Raw genomic sequence first — 21,388 nt, 5'->3', positions numbered from 1 at the left:
GATTTTCTTGCCTGTTTTTAAGGAAATGAGTCCTATATGACTGCTTTTGTCCTTATGTCAGTCCCTTTCCTAATGTAGTCTGAATCCATTTTCCACTTTCACTCTGATTTTAGATAGAGGCAGATAATTATGCTCTGCAAATTTCATGAAAGCTGACATCAGGGTGGAAGACAGGAACCCAAATCAGTGGTGAGAAAAAGCCAAAATAACATCTGTTTATGGATTACATGGTACCAGCACATCGGAGAGGCAGCACACTGCTCCTAAAGCACCAGTTGTAGGAGACAGGGACAGAAGGGTTTGGGGGGTTACACGGGGTGTTTCTCCTGAATCCGTTGGAGAAACTGTTAGATTAAGTCATACAAGTCAATGCAATGCTTAATAGCAAAGTTTTGCCATTTGCTTGGAAAGCACATTTGTTTTTACCTCTTCTTGTAACAAATAACACAAAGTAGTAAATTTTTAAGTGGGCTGTTACACACTTTTGTCACTTATGAACTTGACAGAGCAGACAGAGGCCAGGTCTTGCATTCTGGGCAGGGAAGACCTGTGCTTAGACCTGTTGGTGCATCAGAATCGGCACAGAGCCTGTGCCTGCCCCATGTAGGTCCAGCTGCTGGGTCATTTTTATTACTAAAAAAATCCCCTAAAAACTGAAAATGGATTTTGAAAGGACTGTTTTCTCTGAAGTAAGGGTTATTTACAGTATTTAAGGGATTATGAGAAATGAAACTTTTTTTAAAAAGTACCTTCAAACACTGAAGCCTTGACAAGAAATTTAATCTAAAAATAATTTTCCAAACTCTGCTTCCAAGACTCAAAGATTTGCATCTGTCAGAACTCCAAATTTTCCCTCATTTACACTTACTTTTTTTTTTTGTCTAGGAAGGCTGAGAGGCATGTGGAATTTGTTAATGTCAGTTCTGGTTTGCTAGTAGGGATTCTTTCCTGACACAAAATTCAGTGTATTTCCCAAATCTTGATGATCTCATGGTGTCCGTACTCCAGCAACTTGTGGAAACCATAAAGTAATTAGTAAATTGAATGTAAATCACATCTTCCATCAAGTGATACAGTGGCATACCACAGCTATGCCCCAAAGACCTGAGTGTAACTATCTAAAAGCTGACCACAAGTTAACCAGCTTTATTTCCTGGCTCTGTGTGCCACCAGGTCTGCACAGGGTGACGGGTAAAGAAAGGACGTGAAGGTGTCTCCAGTTTGATGATCAGAGCCAGGACAGATTTACCTTGCTGCCTCTTCACGGGCAATAAATTAGACCACGAGCAATTGGTCCTTCGACTTTGCACCTCTCTGCTCTGCAATAAACCAGGGGGATGGTCTGCCTCAAAAACCAGGCATAAGCCTGCCAGTGCCACCAGCCACCTGCCTTTTAGCCACCGCTATCCTCCAGGTAAGGATTCATTCCTAAGTGCAAGAGAACCTGCCTTTGCTGCCCAGGCAGAGCTCTCACCCCCGGCCGCAGGACGTGTGCCGAGCTGGGAGCAGCGGCATCGGGCTGTACTGTGGCTTTCCATCTGTTTGCTTTCTGGGCGTGGGTGCCGAGCGTGGCAGACTGGAAAGGTAAGTTGGGGAGCTTTCCCCACAAGGAGGCAAAGCCCGACCTGCTGCTCCAGCTCCCGCGGGGCCCAGGGTACAGCAAGGCTGAGCGGGGCGCTGGCAGGGCCCGCTGCCAGCGGGCGGGCGAGGGCTGGGAGGGTGCCCGGAGGAGGAGTCTCCCACGGGTGCAGGTGGAGGAGGGCGCAGGGGATGCGGAGGCAGGTGTACGGCAGCCAGACACGCTCCCAGAGGAGCCCTGCAGGGTGAGTGGGGCCCTGGGGGGGTTGTGCAGCAATGCGGGGCACCCCCACACTGAGCAGAGGTTGCCCCAGCCGTCAGTCCTGAGCACCCGTGGGAGCTGCTGGGAGGGCAGAGCCTGCTGCAAGAGCCCTGTGTGTGCGTCACCCACTCCTCCGGACGGGCTTTAAGGAGAACTCGGTGCTGCCCTGCCCTAACTTATAACTATGTGCTATAGGTCCTTCCTCCTGGGCGACCTGCAGGTGTATAGAGGCTGTGCTGGTGGAAAACCCCGTGCCCTGGCTTTATCCGAAAGCAGTCAGGAGGAAAGGCATGTCTCCTGTGCTGGTGGGGCTGAGCCTGGATGCTCCCCTCTCCTGGATGGGGGTCAAGGATCTCTCCCCGCTTACTGGGTTGCACAGCCAGCACCCCAGAGGCACTGGTGGGGGGCTGCAGGGGCTCGCCTGTCCTTTCTGACTGCCCCAGTCCCACAAGGGCTGCTGCCGAGGTGGGGATTTGTCCCAGGTGCTTTGGGACACTGGGAGGGATGTGAGCTGGGATTCCAGTCTGTGGCAGCTTGTGGGAGGAGGAGAATCCCTAGCAAAGTGAAAAGCCCCTTTTGCACAGCCTGCCTGAGCACAGGTTTCATGGCTCAGTTTATCTCCTGCTCAGAGCTCACTTAGCATCTCTAATATCCCAGGAAGTGCGCGTAACAGGTAGACACTGTGTGGCAGGTACCTGCAAGGTGTCTGAAAACAGACTGGATGTGGCACTGGCACAGTCCCGTTGAAGAGCTGAGTTTTGCAGCTAATACTGTTCTCTGTGTCTCCTCACTGCCTTTGTTTTGGAAGCAAATAGTCCTCTAACTGCATTGAATTGCCCGGCTACCTTGCAGAGCGGGGATCTAATTACCTCTGGAGCTGGGAGCCCTGTCTCCAAGCGGCACCGAGGCTTTTGTTTTTAATGACTTGCTCCGTCGCGTTCAGAGTGTGACAATGTAGGGGAGCCTGCCAGGACGGGCTGCTGGTGCCACTGTGCTCATACAGCGATGGCTGGGAAAGCTAATAGGAGTTGGGATGTCTTGGCCCAAGCATCCGTGGCACAGCACTGGGTGGAAAACAGAATAATTAGGTCTAGCAATGAGCACAGCTCTCTGTCATGTCCTGGGAAGCGAGCTGGATCGTGTCCTTCCCTATCGTGATGCTCTGACAGAGGGAAAGTGTGGCCAAATCCGGCCATATGGCCCCAGCCAGCAGCAGGGCAGCCCCCCAAAAGAGCAAGGAGTGATGGGGAACAGGGCACAGCTGGGACCTCGCCTCCCTCCCTGTGCCGCGAGCTATCTCTGTCCTCCTGATAATGTTTACAAGGCAGCTCTGGTGTCATCACGTTCTGTCCAAAGACCAGATCCCTCCCCAGCTTTCCCCAGGATCCTTCTTCCTGCCGGCAGGGGCAGGGCTGTGGGACAGTCACAGGGAAGAAAGAGCCAGCTCCCCACTGCCACCGTAACAGTATCAGCCCCACTCTCCCTCCAGCCATCTCTGGCTCCGCTTCCCTGCTCGCGGGCGCAGGTACACCGGGGTGAGCTCCTGGGACCTCGCCAGCACGCTGCCGCCCTGGGCATCTCCACTTACAGGCAGTTCCTGCCAGGCGGAGCAGGGGAAAGGTATTTTTAGGGCTGTTGATCTGACACCAGCTGAGTTTCCTCTCCTGTAAGGTTGGGGTTCGGGGAGAGGGCAGGAGAGGAAGCTGTAGGGCGAGCTCTTGCTTTAGTTTGTTTTCTGTATTTAATTGGACCGAGGTCATTCCCTACCACTCTTATCTGTGGCAGATATTTTCTTGCCTCTCACCAGTTCATGCTTACAGTTTTACCCCCAGGCGATAGTTACCCAGCAGCTAAAATATTTGTTTATTAACAACACACCAAGAAGCATCTACATTGTTAGAGCTCTGCTCACAGGTTGTTGTTGTTTCTTTTTTAAAACCGCTATTGTTATACTTGGAGAAAAAGCAGCTTTCCACAGATTAACAGAAAGAGAGGCCAAACATGGTTGTTTATGTATCTGCTAGCTTTGAGATATGAAGCTGCGCTATGAATAAGAGTGTATTATTAGGTTGGTCGTTGTTTGGAGCTGCAGGGTACACAGTGCCTGGCCATCCTGGCCACCCTCTGCACCAGGAATGCTCAGTGCCTTGGGGTGACCAGCTTCGAGGAGGACAGACCTGCCAGGGAGATGCTGGAGCACTTCAGCATCGCCAAAGGGCAGCAGCCCTGCCTGCAGCATGGCAGCCTTGCTCCCTTGTGCTTAATTTGGGTGCAGGAGGGACCACTGGCTGCCCTTCAGGTCTCTGAGTTGGCATTGCCAGCACACTGAGACCTCCACCATCCCGACGTGGTTGAGGCTGGCCAAACAACCTGAGTGATGCCAAACCACTGGCTTCATGGTCAGCCTTGGGGCTTGCCTCCAGCAGGTTGTGCATGATGAAAGGAGCCAAATTTGGGGGAGACCACAGGGATCCTGGTGTTTTCTGGGCTCCCAAGGAGGAGGACATCAGTGTCCTCATAGCTTGTGAGCAAGGGTCTTGTTATTATCATGGGTTTAACCCTTAAGTCTCTGGTTCCTGATGGAAAAAAGGTCCTGAGCCACAAGTGTGAACTCACAGGGGCACAAATGTAGGCAGGTCTTTCCCTTTCAAGCAGCATAGTGACCCATGAGAAAACAAGGAGCAAGGCGGGGAAGGAGAAACGTGTGTTTTGGGGGACACGGAGACCGCATACACCTCCTTGGAGAAAAGAGGGCCTTTTCTGGGAGGATGTTTGCCTTTTCCTGCTGGGAGAAGCAGACCCAACCATGGTGAGTAGGCTGGTTTGGGTGAGGGACAAGCTGGAAGAACCCTGGGGAGGAGATAAACCTCACGGGAGGTTTGTCCACACTGTGTGGGCTGGGAAATGTGCTGGGACCTTCCCCTTCACCAGCTTACCTGGTCTTGCCTTCCTGTGCCACTCCCCTTGCAGATGAGTAATGCCACGCGTGCCTTACCCTCTCCCGTGGCACTGGGCACCCCGGAGCCCAGCCCAGTGGCCAGGCTGGCCTCAGCCCCCCCATCCCCAGCCGTTGCCCTGCTCACGGCTGTCCACAACAACTCCCAGGACAGCCAGCAGATTTTCCTGACCACAACGACGGCACAGGTCATCTCTGGCATCTTCGTGTGGTTGGCACTCATCGTCACCTTCCATCAGGTACAGGCTGGAGTGGAGATCGGGCTCAGCACGGGGGTTGACACAAGGCCAAAACTATTGATTGCCCCCAAGTTCATTGCAAATTACTCAGCTCCAGATAAATACTTCCTCCTGTTGCTGCCCGAAGGGGATATCTCCACTGTTGAGAGCCTGGTGCTGGCAGCTCAGGAGGGTGGACTTTGCCCACACGCTCCCTGGGTGGCTGCCAGAGCCAGGAGAGGCTGCAGGGAACTGGCACTGCCCGGAGGCACACCCAGCGGGGTTTCTCATCTGGCACCCCCATCTTCGGGGTGCACACCACCAGCTGCCTTGAAACATACTGCCAGTGGGCATATTTTTGGGTGCTGTGTGGATCTGTGCTGCTGAAGGCAGCCCTGGAGCAAGCTGGTGCCTCGGAGCGCTGGGAGAGGGCTGCACAGGGGCTGGCACAGAGGCGGGCACACTCCTCGCACAGCCCCAAGGAAGGGATCCGATTTCCACATGTTTTCATGGAAGGGATTGTCCCAGGGACTGGGGTGGAGCCTGTCTTACATGTCTGTTGGTGGAACACCAGCAGTGGTTTCACCCCTGGGGAGGAGAGGATGAGCCTCCTGCAGTCCTGTGGGCTGAGGGTACCGGGTTCCCCTCCTGACCGGTGGTAGCCACAGCTCTGCATGCTGGGCTCTTTGCAGATCTACACACACTTGAGGAATTACACCATCCCGAAGGAGCAGCGCTACATCATCCGCATCCTCTTCATTGTGCCTATCTATGGCTTCGACTCCTGGCTCAGCCTCCTCCTCCTCGGCAGCCACCAGTACTATGTCTACTTCGACTCAGTGCGCGACTGCTATGAAGGTGAGTGCAGCCTCTCCTTGGCAGAGAGGCTGATGGCAAAGCAGGGCTCTCATCTCACTGATTTGTGTCTCTGGACTGTTCTGGATTGCACAAAGCAACAAATCTCCATATCTTTCACTTCCCACTCTCTCTCCATGCAGAGGTTTTCCCCTTCCTTCTCCATCAGCAGCATGGAGGGGATGCCCCACGGGCACACACAAGCTGGTGCCTTTCCAATACCTGCCTGCAGGCCCAGAGGGACCGCAGAGTCATGCCTCTGGGGAAAGAGGATTTTTGGCAGCCTTTGAGGTAGAAATGCAGCTTCTCTAAAGCAGAAGGTAGATGTACCTAAGAAACTGGGGAGTTGGGGTGTTTTGAGGTGCAGGGGAAGCTCGTCAGGGTTGAGGTTGCTCTTCCACCCTATTGCTCTCCCCCTGGGGAACAGAGGGGTGTGGGCATGTGAGTTACTTCAGGTTTGGAGTATACGAAAAATAAGTGATGGGGACGTCTAAGAAAAATGTTCAGGACCTGCTCCTTGCTGGCCACAGGCCCTTTGTGCCACCCCGTAGTAATTTTGAGGTCCATCCATGCTGATGGTCCCTGGCCATTGCACTCCTGCCTGGGCTGGTCCGAGTGTGTGTGAGGGCCAGCTCCACGGGCACTGCTGGGACATCTGAGTGCTGCCACATGCACACACAGACCACCTGTGCAGAGGAGCTGCTGTGACTGCAGCGCACCCTGTGCACATGGTGTGGGGTGTCTGACTCCGCTTGGAAGTCAGATGGATTTGACCTGCTGCTCCTCTCACTGGGCTCCCACCCACCAGTGTCCCAAATCCTGATGCAGCGCCAGGGTGGATGAGAAAACACCTAAGCAGGAAGGAATGTGAAATGTAACAACCTCCTCCCGGATCTGCATCAGCCCTGCTGATCGTGTCCGCCCTTGCCTTGCCAGCTTTCGTGATTTACAGCTTCCTGAGCCTGTGCTTTGAGTACCTTGGAGGGGAGAGCACCATCATGACAGAGATCCGAGGGAAGCCCATTGTGTAAGTCTCAGTGTCGCACAAGTTCCTCAGCTCTCCACCTGCTTTCCCCATCCAGCAGCCCCAGCACCATCTCCTCGACTTCTTCCAGGTCCAGCTGCTTTTATGGGACCTGCTGCCTTCAGGGTATGTCCTACTCCATCGGGTTCCTGCGCTTCTGCAAGCAGGTGGGTACCTAACGGGGCGCATCGGCTCCACTCCCTTCCAGTGAGGGTTCTGCAGGCGACAGGTCCCTTCTCTGCTGCTACGCTTCATCGCTCTCCCGAGATGCTCTTTTTAGTTTTTTCTTTTCTCTGAGGGAGGCAGCTCACCCAGCTCGCCGGCACCTGGCCAGCAGCAGGGCGCCACGCTCACTGTCCTTGCCTCTGACTCACTGCTGAGTCAGGGTCTCCTCCCACTGCAGAGCTAAGATTGCCATCTCTGTCCAGTCCCAGGTTAGCCTGGACAGCTCTCTAACTCTCCAGAGCTGCGCTGCGGGCTGAATCCTGGCACCATTCTGTCCCCAAGCCACCTGGTCTCCCCCTCGGAGTGGCTACACTGCCTTCCAGGAGCTGCCTTTTGGGAGCCCTGCTCCCTCCCGTCTGCAAACCTTGAGCTGGTTCATATTTCACCCCGCACCCTCGCTCCTGTGGTGAACTGCTCTCTCCTCTGTGTCTCTGTCCCTGGAGCAGAGGGGTTGATGGAGGGGCCGGGGGTGGCAGCAGCTGCAGGGAGGGTGGTGGGATGTCCCTGCTGCCCGGGGTGCACCGTGTTTCTCCCCTGTGCAGGCTACACTGCAGTTCTGCATCGTGAAACCCCTCATGGCGATCGTCACCATCATCCTGCAGGCATTTGGGAAGTACCACGACGGGGACTTCAAGTGAGAATGCTGGGGTGGGCTGGGGAGGGTGAAGGAGACAGGACAGGTCCCTGCTCCCTCGCAAGGGACAGCGTGTCCTGCCAGCCCTCCCCGGGAAGTGCTCTGCAGGCAGCAAGAGCACAGGTTGCTCAAAGCATCTGGGAACAGAGACTCACTGCCCCCAAATGAGAAAGGGACTGAACTCCTGTGGGCCATAATAAAAAAGGTCTCACCAACAGAGGAAAATCAGCCCCCTGACCCCCCCTTTCCCCCTGCCCTACCTTCCCCGGCTGGGCTGCACTCTGCCCCGCTGCAAAGCTGCACTTCTCCCCATTTCATACTTAGTTGCCTCCAGGCTGCACTTGCTTCACTTCCCACAGCCCAGGGAAGCAGCAGCTCTCTCTCTCCCTGCAGTGTCCGAAGTGGCTACCTCTACATCACCATCATCTACAACTTCTCTGTAAGCCTGGCGCTTTACGCCCTCTTCCTCTTCTACTTTGCCACCATGGACCTGCTGCGCCCATTTGAGCCGGTCCTCAAGTTCATCACCATCAAGGCAGTCATCTTCCTCTCCTTCTGGCAAGGTGGGTCCCACCACAGACACCCAGCACTTTTCCTGTAGCCCCACCTGACCTGGGGACGCAGGACCAGAGCTGATCCCTCTCCCTTCCCCTGCACAGGGACACTGCTTGCAATCCTAGAGAAATGTGGGGTGATCCCTGAAGTTCAGATCATCGATGGGAAGGAGGTGGGAGCTGGGACGGTGGCTGCTGGTTACCAGAACTTCATCATCTGCATTGAGATGCTCTTTGCTTCCATTGCCCTGCGCTACGCATTCACCTGCCAGGTGTACAGAGAAAAGAAAGAAAACTCAACAGGTAACTCTTCCTCCCTTCTTCCTTCCTTCATCAGTGAATAAGGAAAGAGGAGACTCCCCTTATAACCAATGGGATGCTAAAAACCACCAGAGAAGTTTCCTTCTCCTGTGCTCCATGAATTCCTTCTCCCTCTTCCTTGATGATACCCATGAGCCACAGCAAGTGGATCGGCAAAGAGACCTTGTTGTGGATGAGCAGAATTAGGGGGTTATGGGATTACGGCACATGCTGCTGGAGAGGTTCCATCTTCTTTGAAACATGCAGCTGGGGTTGCCCTTCTTCTCCTTGGCATTCATCACTGCAGGCTGACATGGCCCACGATGAGCCCCTGGTCTTGAATTTCTAAGGAAAAGTGTCACTCCAGTTTTGGAGTACTTGGCCTCATTGACTGTCTGATGTCCCATCACCCTCCTGCTCTCCCTGTTTTTCAGCAAACCTTGCCCCAATGCAGAGCATCTCGAGTGGGCTGAAGGAGACCATAAGCCCCCAGGACATCGTGCAGGATGCGATCCACAACTTCTCACCCGCGTACCAGCAGTACACGCAGCAGTCAATGCAGGAGGCAGAGCGCAAAGCGCCGGGACAGAACGGGCACGTGGCCTCCAAGGTGGAGGGACCAAGCAGCAGAAGGAGCAAAAACATTGAGAAGAGAGTGCTGATCCTGTCAGACGAGGAGCTGTAGGACATGTCAGAGGGGACAGTGATGCTGGAGAGGTTTAAACCCATGTAGATGGGAGCTGCTTCAAGCCTGAGAGAACCTGGTCTAATTGGAGCGCCAAGAAACCAGGAACTCTACCCAAAAAGCCAGTTTCTCAAAGGGAAGATGCAATAACCTAGGGAAAGGTTAAAACAAACAGTGCCAGCTTCTGCTGCCCCATCACCCCTGGTGTTAGGGACTGGGCTGTCTGCTCCTGTGACTAAGCCCTGCGGTACAGTCCGGGCTTTGCCCCCACTGCTGGTGTCTTTATGCCAGCCCCATGCCCAAGCTGGGGGATGCCCGGCAGGGAGGTGAGCCAGGCTGCAGGACAGACCAGCCACCCTCACCCTCCTCTTACCTCCAAGCTGAGGCCTGAGAGAAATGCTTTTCTCAGCACAGTTCTGCTCTAGTTTTTCCAATTTGAGTAAAAAATGATCTCGAAGGGCCCCGTGGAGAAAACCAGCCCAGGAAGGTGACTTCACTTCACCTCAAAACCCGGTAACGGTTCAAAGACGTCATTCCTTATTTTTAAATCTTCTCCCCTCTCCTCCCAGAAAAGCCTACAGAGTTGTGCAGAAGACCTTTACCAGGAGGAAGAGTAAGTCATCCTCTTCTCCCTCCAGATGGGGATGCAGCTGTCTGAGTAACTCCCTCAGGAGCGGCGGTGGAACCTCACTTGGGGCTCACTCAGGGCTAACAAACGGACTTGCAGCTGCATTTCTGAGAGTGGCCTGTGACAGAAGCACTTGTTTATGTCTAAACCAGCTTATCTCTGAATGGATCAGAAGTTAAAAGGGATTCCAGCTTCCTTATCAGAGTCTTTATTAGGGAACCAGACTGTGACTGGCGGTGGTAGGAATGCGCTTACTGGGAACTGTCTGTTCCCCCTAACCCTTCACTATTCACCATCTCTGGGCTTTGCCCAACCTGTGGGAAGGGCAGTGGGAGCCGAGCCCGGCCGGGTGATGGTGGGGGGATGGAGATGTGCTGGGGGCTACTGCCGCTCGGGGCCAGAGCCCTGGCGGGGGAAGACACTGCAGGGAGATTCTCCCCACATCAGTGATGGAGAGCAAACATCCTTCTGTTAAGCTTCCTCTCTGTTGTTTTTTTTTCCAAATTTTTAGTCCAATTTCTATTCTCTCGTTAATCAGATGATCCCTGGGAACTTACTTAGGTACTGGTAGGGCTGTTTGGGGTGGGAGCTGGGTGGTGAAAGGACAAGCAAGTCTGCAGCCTCAGATGTGCAGTCATGTGGCAAACAAACCAATAGGTAAGGCTTAGGGCTGTTTTGCAACTCCTACCAGGTGGGTTTTTTTTCCTTGTTATTAAGCTGCAAAATGTAAATCACAACACAAAATTATTTTATTTATGAATTTTTTTCTAATAAACAGCAATTTCTACCATGGAGTGAGCAAGTGTTTTTACTTAGCTCAGCAAGCAAAGCCCACGATCTGCCTGTTCCTGCTCTAATGCTGATGCTCTTAAGCTCAAGGTCCTCCCTGCCCCTCAATGCTGGCCCAGCAGAAATACCTGCACACGCAGCATCCTGCACATTTTGGCATTCCTACGGGATTTGTGCTCATCTTTTTCACTCCACAAAGACTGTGTCTGTGTCCCCCGCTTCCTCTCCTTGCACTGCACCTCTTCCAACCCTCACCTAAGCTGTGGATGCAGCATTTCAGAGCTGCTGGATCCGCTTTAGCCAAGCTAAGCACAGACTCCAGCACCACAGCGACAACCTCTATTTATTATTATCAGAGAAATCTTATCGTGCTGGAAGCCTGGACTCCACACGAGCAGCCTATAGCTAAGCCAGTCTTGCAAGTTCCTCTGCTCTGAAGCACCGCTGCTCATACGTGATCAGCCGGTGAGACTGCTGCCACTTTTCCTGAGATGAGGTCCGTAAGAGCCATACACTCTGCACATCCAGGCACCCATCCGGGGTCCTGTGCATTCTGAGAGCAGGACCCTTCTGCCTGCAAAATGCAACCTCGCTGCTCAGGGATGAGGCCGCTTGGCTTTGTAATGCAGCCGGCACAGAAGTGAGGCTATCTCTCAGCTGAACATTTTGGTCTCCATCCCTCTGGGAGAGGGTCTGCCACAGCTGCAGGAACAGAGGCTGCTCTGACTCCCGGGGCGAGGACAGACTGCAAAGGTGATGATGGCACATCTGTCGGCACGCTCACAGCCGCTGCGATAAAGACTTGCAGAAGAACACAGCAAGAAACATAGTTGTATTTCATTGCACAAATGATCGGCTCCGGTGCATAATGGGCTGCATTCATTGCTCTTGCCAGCAGGTGCAATTCCCACCGCAGACAATAACATTTGCCTATTTATGTCAAGCCCTGATTACTGTATTATATGTAAAACAGGTCTTTCTTGCAAGCAAAACAAGGGGGGGGATAAAAAAAATCAGCTGTGACTCATCCAAGTCAGCAGTGTGATACCAGCCTGAAGGAGCCGTGCTGGGCTGGACACCAGCTGGCTGCTGCGCCGTACAACAGCAGGCAACGCTCCCCTCTCCAGCAGGCGTGAGCTTGGCCTCCTGGTCGTCCTTTTTCTTGGAGACAGGAGAGAGGTAAGAGCTCACGGCTCAGGCTGGGCACTGTCATGGCCCTCAAACTGTTACGCTGTCAAAATGCATCCACGGGGAACAGAAATACCAACAGCGTAGGCTGAACGTGTTCCCCAGCAGACACGGTCCTGTGCTCCTCTGCTAACGCGTCTCCTCCACCTCTTCAACAAGGACATGAGGAAAGCTGGCGGTGAGCACACGGGTGACCTACACAGGAGCCCGGCTGTGCCTGGAGCCACGCCAGCAGGCAGCTCGGGTGGAACAGGCTTTTCTCGCTGCCAGCAGCAGGCTCGGGTGGTCGGCAGATTTGTTTTCCAGTTGTCGCTTGTCCTCAGGCTTTCCCCAAGGACAAGGCTGGGCTGCAGCTATCGGTTCTCTGGTGGTTTTTGGGCTTGGATCCCACAGGATTACAACCTGGTGTCAGGAACGCATCCTCATGGGGCACACCCTGCCATCGCACCCCGAGAGCTGGGGCTGACCACGCTTCCTGCGAGCAGAGGGGAAACAAGGTGGCCCCTAGTACCGCAGCAGGGCAGTGCTCTTGCACATGGCTCCTTGCCTCGCAGCACCCAGTCAGAGGCAGGAAGACTTATTAATTTTGGGGTTCTAGCACCTACCCGCTGCTGACAGGCAGCCAACTGCCAGACCTGCATCAGAGAACAGGATTCACCATAGAGACTCCTCCCCACAGCTCTAGGACTTTCTCCTTCCCTAAGCATGGTGAAGATTCAGTTTCCTTTTACTGCTGAACCTCCACCTGGCCCCCTCCCGATGCCCTTTTCCTCCTGAACTAACACTCCTCTATCCCTCCAATAGGCACGACTGGCCCACCTCCCTCCCTTTTCCTCTCCATCACCAGCTCCTTGCTGCCATCTCTCCAGGCAGTAGCTGAAGCAGCTGGTGATTTTCTTGCTCAGCACAGTGACTGCAATCACCCCCCAGGCTTTATCCATGACCCTGCTTAGCCAAGCCTGCCTGGCCCCACCTCTGGCATCTAATGACCATCCATTACCCGCTGACACACAAAGACTTTTCAGCCCTGCTTCTCTCCACTTTGCCCTACCTCTAATTCCAACTTCAGACAACGCACCCATCTGCCTCCAACCTATTGCCTCAAACTGACACAGGGCAAGTGCTTTCCTCCTTCGGCTGTCCCCTAAAGAAAACCAACCACTTGGAATAGGGGATTAAAGCTAACCCAGTCTCTTAGGAGCTCACTGGCACAAGGCGCCACCTCTTTAAAGCCCCAACAGGGAAAAGCTGAAAGGTGAAATATTGATGTACAGGGTTAAGGCAGTTTATTCACAAGCAGTCGCTGAGGAAAGCAGTGAAGGGACATTCCACAACCCAAAGGAGAGGGGAGTGTCTTTCTCCAGCACTGTGACCCATCTCACAGCACAGGGTCTCCAAGCCAGTAGCTCTCAGCATCACCACTGCAGGCAAGTGCCTGCTGAGCTATCGGTGACCACTCATCCTGCTGTAAACACCCCCCAGTTACACACACAGACACAGCCTGGGTTAGAACAGATGTACATGGATAAGCATGGGATCTACCAGCCAAGCAGCCTGGACAAGAGCTATCCCTTGGGCATGTTCCAAATACACGAGGGCAGCACCACAGCAGGGCTGGGAGACAGGTGAGCTGGCTACCCTGGGCTGGGTCAGACGCTTGCAAAAGCACGAGCAGCCGCCGCACGCGCCTTAGCCCAGCCTGCCTCCCAAAACCACATCGCTCACCCACAGCACTGCAGCCAAGAGGCAGCTGTGTGCTGCGCCGGGGCAGGCAGCAGGGAAACGGAGGAAAACACTCCACTGATGATCAATTCAGGCTCTAAAATGCTGACCATAGACCAGGGCAAGTCTGAAACCAGAAAATGCTTTATTGGAAAGGTACAAAAAAACCAGTCACTGCAGCTAAATTTACAGCAATAAATTACGTTGTGGCTGTCAAGAGAAAGTAATGGACACATACACAGGGCTATTCGCCTTACAAACAGGAATCCACATTGCTTGGTATATCAATAATTTATTTTATAATAAAAAAGCAGCACAAAAATAAATATTGAAATGAAATTACTGAGTAACCACAGAGGATAGAATGAGCTGGTGATAAAAAACAACTTAAAACAGAAGACTTCTATCATTAAAAAAAATGAAAGCAAGTATCCACCATCTACGGAAACACCCCAGCAGACTGAAATACAGACGAAGGAAAACAAATCCACATTACAAAAGTTTTTCATTTTTGTTTTGTTTCTTTTTTTTTTTTTTTTAAATAAAAACAATCATGACAATGAAGTTTAAATGATTCGAGAGAGAAAAAAATGCCACCTTCTCCTCCTCCCCGGGTCTGAGCCGTCCAGTGGCCTGACTGCTCTGCGGTCCCGTGGCACCGCACTGGCCCTGCCACAGCTCACCTCCACACCGGCTCACCCGCCAGCACCTCGTCCCCTCCCCGGCCTTCCCCGGAGCTGCAGTGTCACCCAGGTCTCTAAGCTTGCGCTTTGCGGTCTCCTCCGGCAGACGGTAGAGTTGGGCAAGAGCAGAGACGCTGACTTGCTTCAAAGGGATCTGGAGCTGCCCTGGAGGGAAAGGTTCCCCACTCCCAGTAGAGAGCACAGCAAACACGTCTACAAGAACAGAGATGTCCCTCCCAGACCCTGCCCAACGCTTTCGTCTTCTCCTGCCTCCCACCCAGCCCATGGTTCCCACGTCACACTGGGGATGGGGAGCAACCAAAGAAAAGCCAGGGCCAGGGGAGAGAATTCCAGCACTTAAATCCAGAGCCCCCGCTCCTCAGCGGTGCAGGGGGAGAACAAATTAAGAGGGGCAGAGAAGGGAGCCCCAGCATCCAAACTACTGCAGCAAAGAGACAAGCAAGAGGTACGGCTGTGGGGAAGCACGGCCAGAGCCGCTTGGGCGACTCTGCAGGCAGCAGCCAGCTCCCCATGCAGCGCTCACCCTGGGTGTCAGGCTTGTAAGTGCAGGACGGAGAGGGAAAAAAAAAAAACAAAACAAAAAAAACAAAACAAAAAACCCAACAGAAACAAACCGAACCCCAGAGGAATGCAATGCGACAACCCCAAGCTGGAGGGCCCTCCAAGGCGGAGGGTGGCGGAGCTGGGTCTCCAACGCGGTCAACAGCTTTCGGGTCATTCCTCCCTCCACGTTACCTTGCAATTCTGATCCCTCTGTGGAAGTTTAGCCAGGACATTTCATTCCCCTCCAGGTCACCACCCAGGGAGCCCTGGACTGGCAATTTCTTTTAATAAAGATTTACAGTATCAAACTTGGAAAAAAAATTATTTTTTTTTACGAAAAATCTGTACGATAAAATGTATATAATTATATATTTATATATATATTTCTCTCTCTTTAAATATTTCCACGTGGTCCTTATGGATATCCAATATGGATTACCTACCATGGCTATGGTATCAACAGCTTTAACAACACCCAGGCCTCTTGTTCTTTATTGAGTGACCAGAGATTTAAGTGCCTACCAGCACTAAACTAGCAATCACTTGGACAAGCCTTTGGCACCCTTCCAAGAACTGGAAAAAAAGAAATACTTGGCCACAAGGGAAGTGCCACGTAAAGATATGTTTCAACTCATTCCAACAGCAAGAAGACCCCATGGAACAAAGTTTGACCGACCTCTGTCCCCCTCGGTGTGACTGGTCTGATTTCCCCCGTGGGGGGGTCAAGGGCAGCCAGAGGGTGTTCCTATCTAGCCAGGAATGTTATGGAGCTCTGGAGCTGTTTTAAAGGCTGGAAGCATTTGGGCATTTTCAAGTCAACTGGCCTTTTTCATTAAAGTTTTCATTTAAAGCCCCAACAGTGCCAGGAGTCTCCATTTTGCCTGTTTTCGGAGGCACCTGTAAGGTCTGGGAAAGTTTCCAATGTCTGTGAGCTGGAGAACATGAGAGGACCAGGAAATGACAGTAACATCTTTCTCTTCCTCAGCTTCTGCTGTGGGAGTCAATAACTGGTACTGATACACAGGGCATCGATCTGCCTGCTCGGAGATAGGGAGGGAGTGGAGGAGAAATGAGGTAACGCTAAGTGTCATCCAAACTCTACGTGTTGGAAAATCACTTGAAGGAAACTCCCTGCTCCCCTCCATAACATGTGGATCTGGCAGGGGTAACAAGGCTTCAGGAAGCGTTTCACTTACACCCTTTCTGGCTCAGTAAGGTCACGGATGTCGATGTTGAGGACTGAATGAGAACCAAGTCTGAGGTTTCTCTTTTCATTAACCTATTTCACAAAGGACCCTCCTGGGAAATCCAGAGACTCCAATGACAAGGTGAAAAAAAAGAAAAAGCAAGCTAACAACTTCTTCCAAAGACAAGTAGGGCTTTGCTAAATTTCTACAAACTTACTGCCATTGAAGGCAAGACAAAGCCTCTAACAACAAATTATACGGGGTGTCAGATGCCAGTTTGCTATCCCCTTTGCAACAACAGTGGCACTTGTTTATTCTCTTTCAGTCCAAAACACTCCTGAATTCTCCGTGATCTTTGTTTTCTGTTCTGGAGCCCAAATCCTCTAAGCTCTTCTCCTCATCTTAAACTCCAGCAATCTCATTCTCTTCTCACCTGCATGACAACAGGCATCGTCCATTCCACAAGTCTCTGACCTGCCCTGCAAAACTCACAGTCCCTTTTCTTTCCTACTTCAAAAAGAGAAAAAAAAAAAAACAACAACAAAACACACAAACACCAACATAGCTATTTTTTTTTTTTACAGTGACCTGGAAACATTCGTCTTTTCAGTGCTGCTACGCAACAGCAGAATCTCTCCTTTCGGCTTCCCACCTCCTGCCCAATGCCAAGGCAGAAATCCCTCTCCCAAACCACTGCTCAGAGCCATACGAACGACTTCTCAATCCCAATTCTTCTGTCCCCTACAAACACACCAATTTTCCCTCCTGCCCTCCGTGTGCCTCTTGGGATAATTCAACCCTTCCCAAGAGAAAGTGTCAAGTTTCAGGGTCACATTCACACAGGTTGTCTGAACACTGAGGGTTGTTCACTGTACTCTTTGGATCCCAACTTCAGCACCTGACATGCTATGGAGAGGAAAAGACTCTTCCAGCTCCCATCTGATCTCCCCATAGCCCTTCTCTGGTCAAAGACTGGTGAGCCCAGCTCTCCAGCTGGGATGTTCACTGCTAACCTACCAGTGCTTTTGTCAAAGAGGAGGCTCTAGAACTTCTCTCCTGTCTGAACGCTATTGCCCTCTAGTTACACTTCAGTGCTTTAAAAACATCTTTCTGAAATAACTCTGCACAAACCCCTTCTCAGAGTGCTGATCCCAGCAGAACTGTCCCACCTTCTCACAGCCAGTTCTGCCTCCACCTGGTAATACTTGCAGCATTTTTTCCTCCTTGTCTCCCCTTCTCCCCACCACACAGCTCTTCACAGCATTTACTGTGCCTCCTTCCCTTAAGCTTCAGGGAATCCAGAAATAAAAAAAAGCTGCTACTTCAAGACTGCGGATCATTTGGAAGAAATAAACTGCATAAATATACCCAATTCACAGGCACACCTTAGGGAAGGAGCTATTGGGAAACTTGGGCTTGGAATAAAGGAGGCTGCAATGTCATTTTTACAGGCCACACAGTAATGGGGCATATTAAAATATGTAAAATATATATTTTTCCATATTTTAACAGCATGGATTGAAAACAAAACGTTATTCCTAATGGGTGTGGTCAGACCCAAGCATTAGTCTCCATCATCCTCCCGTTCCCATCCACACACAGCAGGATGATATCTAATCCAAAAAGCCTATCCCTGCTCTTGTAATATCAGATGGAAGTGGGGAAGGTAGGGGAGACCCTTCTTACAGGGAGTAGGATGCCACTAAAGGAAATTATTTTATCCATACATTCATCTCACATGATGATTTCTACGGTCCATCTGTTTCCTGGCTCTTGAGCATCATTCACGAAGACTCTGGAGGCTCCTCAGGTATCTTCTCCCAGCTGGAAAGCAGTTGCCCAGAGCTGAGAGGGGTTTGGGGAGGCAAGGGGAAGGACGAAGCAGATCTTGCAATTTGTACTGCATACAGAGCTCAAATCCTGGACACGAGAAGTTGATGGAGCCACCGAGTCCAGACAGAAGCAGCCAGTTAAGTTCCCTTTGTAGGTTTGGGCGTTTTTTTTCTTTTTTTTTTTTCTTCTATTTTTTTGCACTTATGGAAGAGAATTGTTAAAATGCCAATTCTTGACGTGACCAAGGACTCCGGAACAATGCGTAAGAGCCTTTTCCCCTCCCCTCTGAAAGGCTGCTAGTTCCCCCCACTGAGGGCACTAGGACGCTGCCGAAAACGGCACAGAACTGGATGAGATTTCAGCTGATTTCACAATGGTGATGACACTGGTGGTGGCAACTTTGGTCGGGGTAATAGGCCCTCGCGCCACAGTACGAGCAAAGGTCTGGAGTGCTTCGTACTTGGAGCGCAAGGCGTCCAGCTCTAGCTTCATGCTGCTGTTTTCTCTGGCCAGCTTCTCCACCTCTTGCTGCAGCTCAACCCGCTGCCTCTCTAGCTCCTCTTTCTGAGTCACACGCTTGATGCGGCAGCTGGCAGCGTAGCCCCGGTTCTTCAGCGTGCGCCTCCGCTGCTTCAGACGGATGACCTCCTCTTTGGTGAGACCCCTCAGGTGCTGGTTCAGCTCCCGTACGGACATTGACACGAGTTCATCATCACTCAGCACTGGGGCATTCTCTCCTGACTCCTCCTTTACCTGCAAATACCAACAGCACAGGGGTAGCAGCAACCCTACATGAACGGATGTTCTGGACAGCGAACAGAGACAGGCCACCCCTTAGCAATGTGACACCTCCACATGGAAAACACCCCCGAAGCACTGCAGGGAGCATATGCTCCACTAAAACATCTGCGTAGAACATGGCAGATATCTGAGCACTGCTGTCATCCGGGTTTGGGTAACCCTCTTAAGTCAGAAAAAGCAGCGAGCCTTACACACCCAGTGTGAACTGAACAGTAAGATTTTTAAGGAGATAAATGTAAAGCAGACTGAAGCCCTTTGTGTTCGTCAGGACTCAGAATTCATACTAACGTGAACACTAACGATGACACCTTTTCCCAGCATTATGCTTGGACAGCAGAGCATCTCAAAAGCAGAACAGCCACTTGTATGCAGGGCTTAATTCAGCATTTTGTGGCTTTTCATCCAAATAGTGAACAAAACCAACCCTGCTTGGCTTCAAGGACCACAGACTAATTAGGTTTTCCTGGTGCACAGGCCAGACTGAAGTTACATGAGAAAGACACCTCGTGCCTTTTTCTCAGGCAGGTTTGCTGTCACAGTTTTTTTCAGAACCTTTTAAGACATCACCCTTTTGTCCCTTCAGAGACTGCAGGTTCTCTGGAATGAAGAGCTAAGACAATTGGAAAGAAACTCCGACAGTGCATGCACGATCCATGCGTAGATCACCACCAAGCTGGTACCTCTGAGGCATTTACTGTCCCATGGATCTGAGAGACACCAACTGGACACGTCCCTTCCCAGTGCCTCCCCATCCTGAGAGTAGAAGTAGCTCACTGATGGGCCTGGGAGCACTGGTTTCAGGATGCTGTCAGTAATTGCTATAGTCAAAAGTCTCTTGGTTAGCAACTGGGATACTCCAGCCTTCTCACCATTCTAGAGACTTCAGATTTCTTTCTGGTTATCACTGGTACTCTTCTACCCTAACCTTTCCTGTAGATTGTGGGAAATTGTATCAGCACCTATTTGTAAGAGTCTCTCAGAATGAAAAAGAACAGTCATGTATGACCGACCTCACACGCAGCACAGTTCTGCGACAGCCTCCCCTGCCACCCAGCATCGCCCACTCAGCCTTCTTCCCTACCTTTAATGCCTTGTTCGGTTTGGGATTAGTCGTCATAACCTGAGCACAGTCTTCTGGACAAAACTGCTCAGAAATTGCAACTGGAAAAACAAAACAAGATTTTCAGGTTACAGTAGTCTCAAATATGAAGGTAGGAAGAAGATCCAAGTTTGGTCCAAACCCCCAACTTAACCCCCATTAAAAGAAACAACCACACAGTTGTTTAAAACACGGGGCTGCATTCAGAAATCAGTTTACCCTGCTCAGATACAAGAAAGAGAAATTTGTGTTGACAAGTGCATTGCTTTTTAACACTATATATCTCTTATTTTGCTATTAACTACACTAAGATTAAGCAGAGAAGACAGGGCAGGGAGGGGGGGGAAAGGACACCAGCTCCCATCTGTAAACAAGTTACACTAACCACCATGCAGCACCTTCCAGTATGCCACCCCTTCTTCTCCAGGGGAGCGCAGAGTGCGGCCTCCCAGGCCCAGTCACTCGCTCACCTCCCTCCGGAGGAATCCCAGACACGCAGAATGGCCTATTAGGGACTGAATTAAGAGTTACCTCCGCTCATAAAAGGCACTGAAAAGCCACAAGACAACAACTCCCTTCATGCTTATTTTGATTATTATTAACCCAGCTTGAAATTGAATCAGCAACCCAGAAAGAAGCTGCCTCATTTGTAACCTGCTTTCAGTGCCGTCCCCACCCAAAGGAGACGCTACCAGAAAACCCAAACAACAGAAACAAAAGCCCCCCGAATAACAAAGCAAGGCATGAGTTCGCCTCTCCCAACACACCAAGACTGTTGCTTCCCGATCCTCTCAGACCCAGGCTGCAAGAGCTGACCTGAATGATATTTCTAGTGACATGGAGGCATGTCCACCGACAGAGAGACCATCCCCTGCCAAGCCGCTGCCCTTCACTCTCACCTTAGCCGGCGACTACACCCCTTCGATCAGTGCCTTGCAGAAAATCCACCTGCCCACACCTCCACCCAAAGCTTTCACCCCGTGGTGACGGCAGCACAGCGCTCCGCCGGGTACCTACCGCAAGGGAGGCGACCGCAGCCGTGCCACCATCACAGCCTCTGCCGATGGCTCCCCGGCGGGGAGGGCGCGAGGCGCCGGTCCCCCCCAGCGCACAGCAGCTTCGAGGGTTGCACACCCAGCGGCACCGCAGAGCGCGCAGCCTGTCTGGCGGGAGTCCTCTCTCTCTCTCTCTCTCTCTCTCTCTCTTCCCCCCCCTCCAGCCCAGCCCAAACCCTCCCCATTTCCACGTCTGCATCGTGTCACACATCCTAATCATTCATGAAAAATCCAGCCAAAGCATCCCAAGCATGATTCCCTTCTGATAGTTGCCATGGTGACCTTGGGAAAGTAGCCAACCCGAAGACAGTTGCCATGGAAACAGAGAAGCCCAAAAGCAATAATGACTTCAGGTCATGTCTGTGCAAAGACATCACGAGGTCGTCGGAGAGTAAACAAACTCATTCATATCTGCAAACAGGGGGTGGCGGGATTTGGGGGGGTGTAAAGGTGGGGTGTGGGGACCAGTGGGAGCCGTGTGGGTGAAGGTGCTGGCTCAGCCCGCCCTGCTGTCACTTGAATTTTATCAGTCAAGACACCTCATCATC

General features: G+C 51.9%; 2 protein-coding genes across 6 annotated transcripts in view; one reads left to right on the top strand and one right to left on the bottom strand.

Annotated features, from left to right (window-relative positions):
• The first annotated feature begins 1,753 nt into the window (after positions 1 to 1,753).
• TMEM184A (transmembrane protein 184A) lies at positions 1,754 to 10,674 on the top strand. 2 transcript variants are annotated; one of them, XM_026859084.1, is made up of 9 exons: positions 1,754 to 1,823; positions 4,811 to 5,035; positions 5,707 to 5,872; positions 6,806 to 6,896; positions 6,985 to 7,060; positions 7,661 to 7,752; positions 8,146 to 8,315; positions 8,412 to 8,609; positions 9,041 to 10,674. In XM_026859084.1, the coding sequence occupies exons 2-9, from the start codon at positions 4,811 to 4,813 to the stop codon at positions 9,289 to 9,291; spliced, it is 1,269 nt and encodes a 422-aa protein (XP_026714885.1). In that variant the 5' UTR covers positions 1,754 to 1,823; the 3' UTR covers positions 9,292 to 10,674. The 2 variants fall into 2 exon arrangements, with proteins under 2 accessions (XP_026714885.1, XP_026714884.1); XM_026859083.1 differs by lacking the exon at positions 1,754 to 1,823 and having other exon boundaries at positions 3,981 to 5,035.
• Positions 10,675 to 13,744: 3,070 nt separating this feature from the next.
• Positions 13,745 to 21,388, bottom strand: part of MAFK (MAF bZIP transcription factor K) — an 8,932-nt gene continuing 1,288 nt past the window's right edge. Inside the window, exons 1-3 of one of the 4 annotated variants that reach the window (XM_026859020.1) lie at positions 20,803 to 20,956; positions 19,768 to 19,847; positions 13,745 to 18,638 (exon numbers count right to left, since the gene is read on the bottom strand). In XM_026859020.1, the coding sequence (XP_026714821.1) occupies positions 18,204 to 18,638; positions 19,768 to 19,803 (471 nt within the window). In that variant the 5' untranslated portion in view covers positions 19,804 to 19,847; positions 20,803 to 20,956 and the 3' untranslated portion in view covers positions 13,745 to 18,203. Of the gene's footprint in view, positions 18,639 to 19,767; positions 19,848 to 20,170; positions 20,746 to 20,802; positions 20,957 to 21,388 lie in introns of those variants that run through there. The other 3 variants (XM_026859021.1, XM_026859023.1, XM_026859022.1) reach the window with 3 other exon arrangements.

The sequence above is a fragment of the Athene cunicularia genome (genome assembly GCF_003259725.1).
Source record: "Athene cunicularia isolate RWA chromosome 14 unlocalized genomic scaffold, athCun1 chr14_part1, whole genome shotgun sequence".
NCBI classification, from domain to species: domain Eukaryota; kingdom Metazoa; phylum Chordata; class Aves; order Strigiformes; family Strigidae; genus Athene; species Athene cunicularia.
The sequence above is the reverse complement of the archived record's forward strand: the minus strand, read 5'-3'. Positions and strand labels throughout refer to the sequence as shown.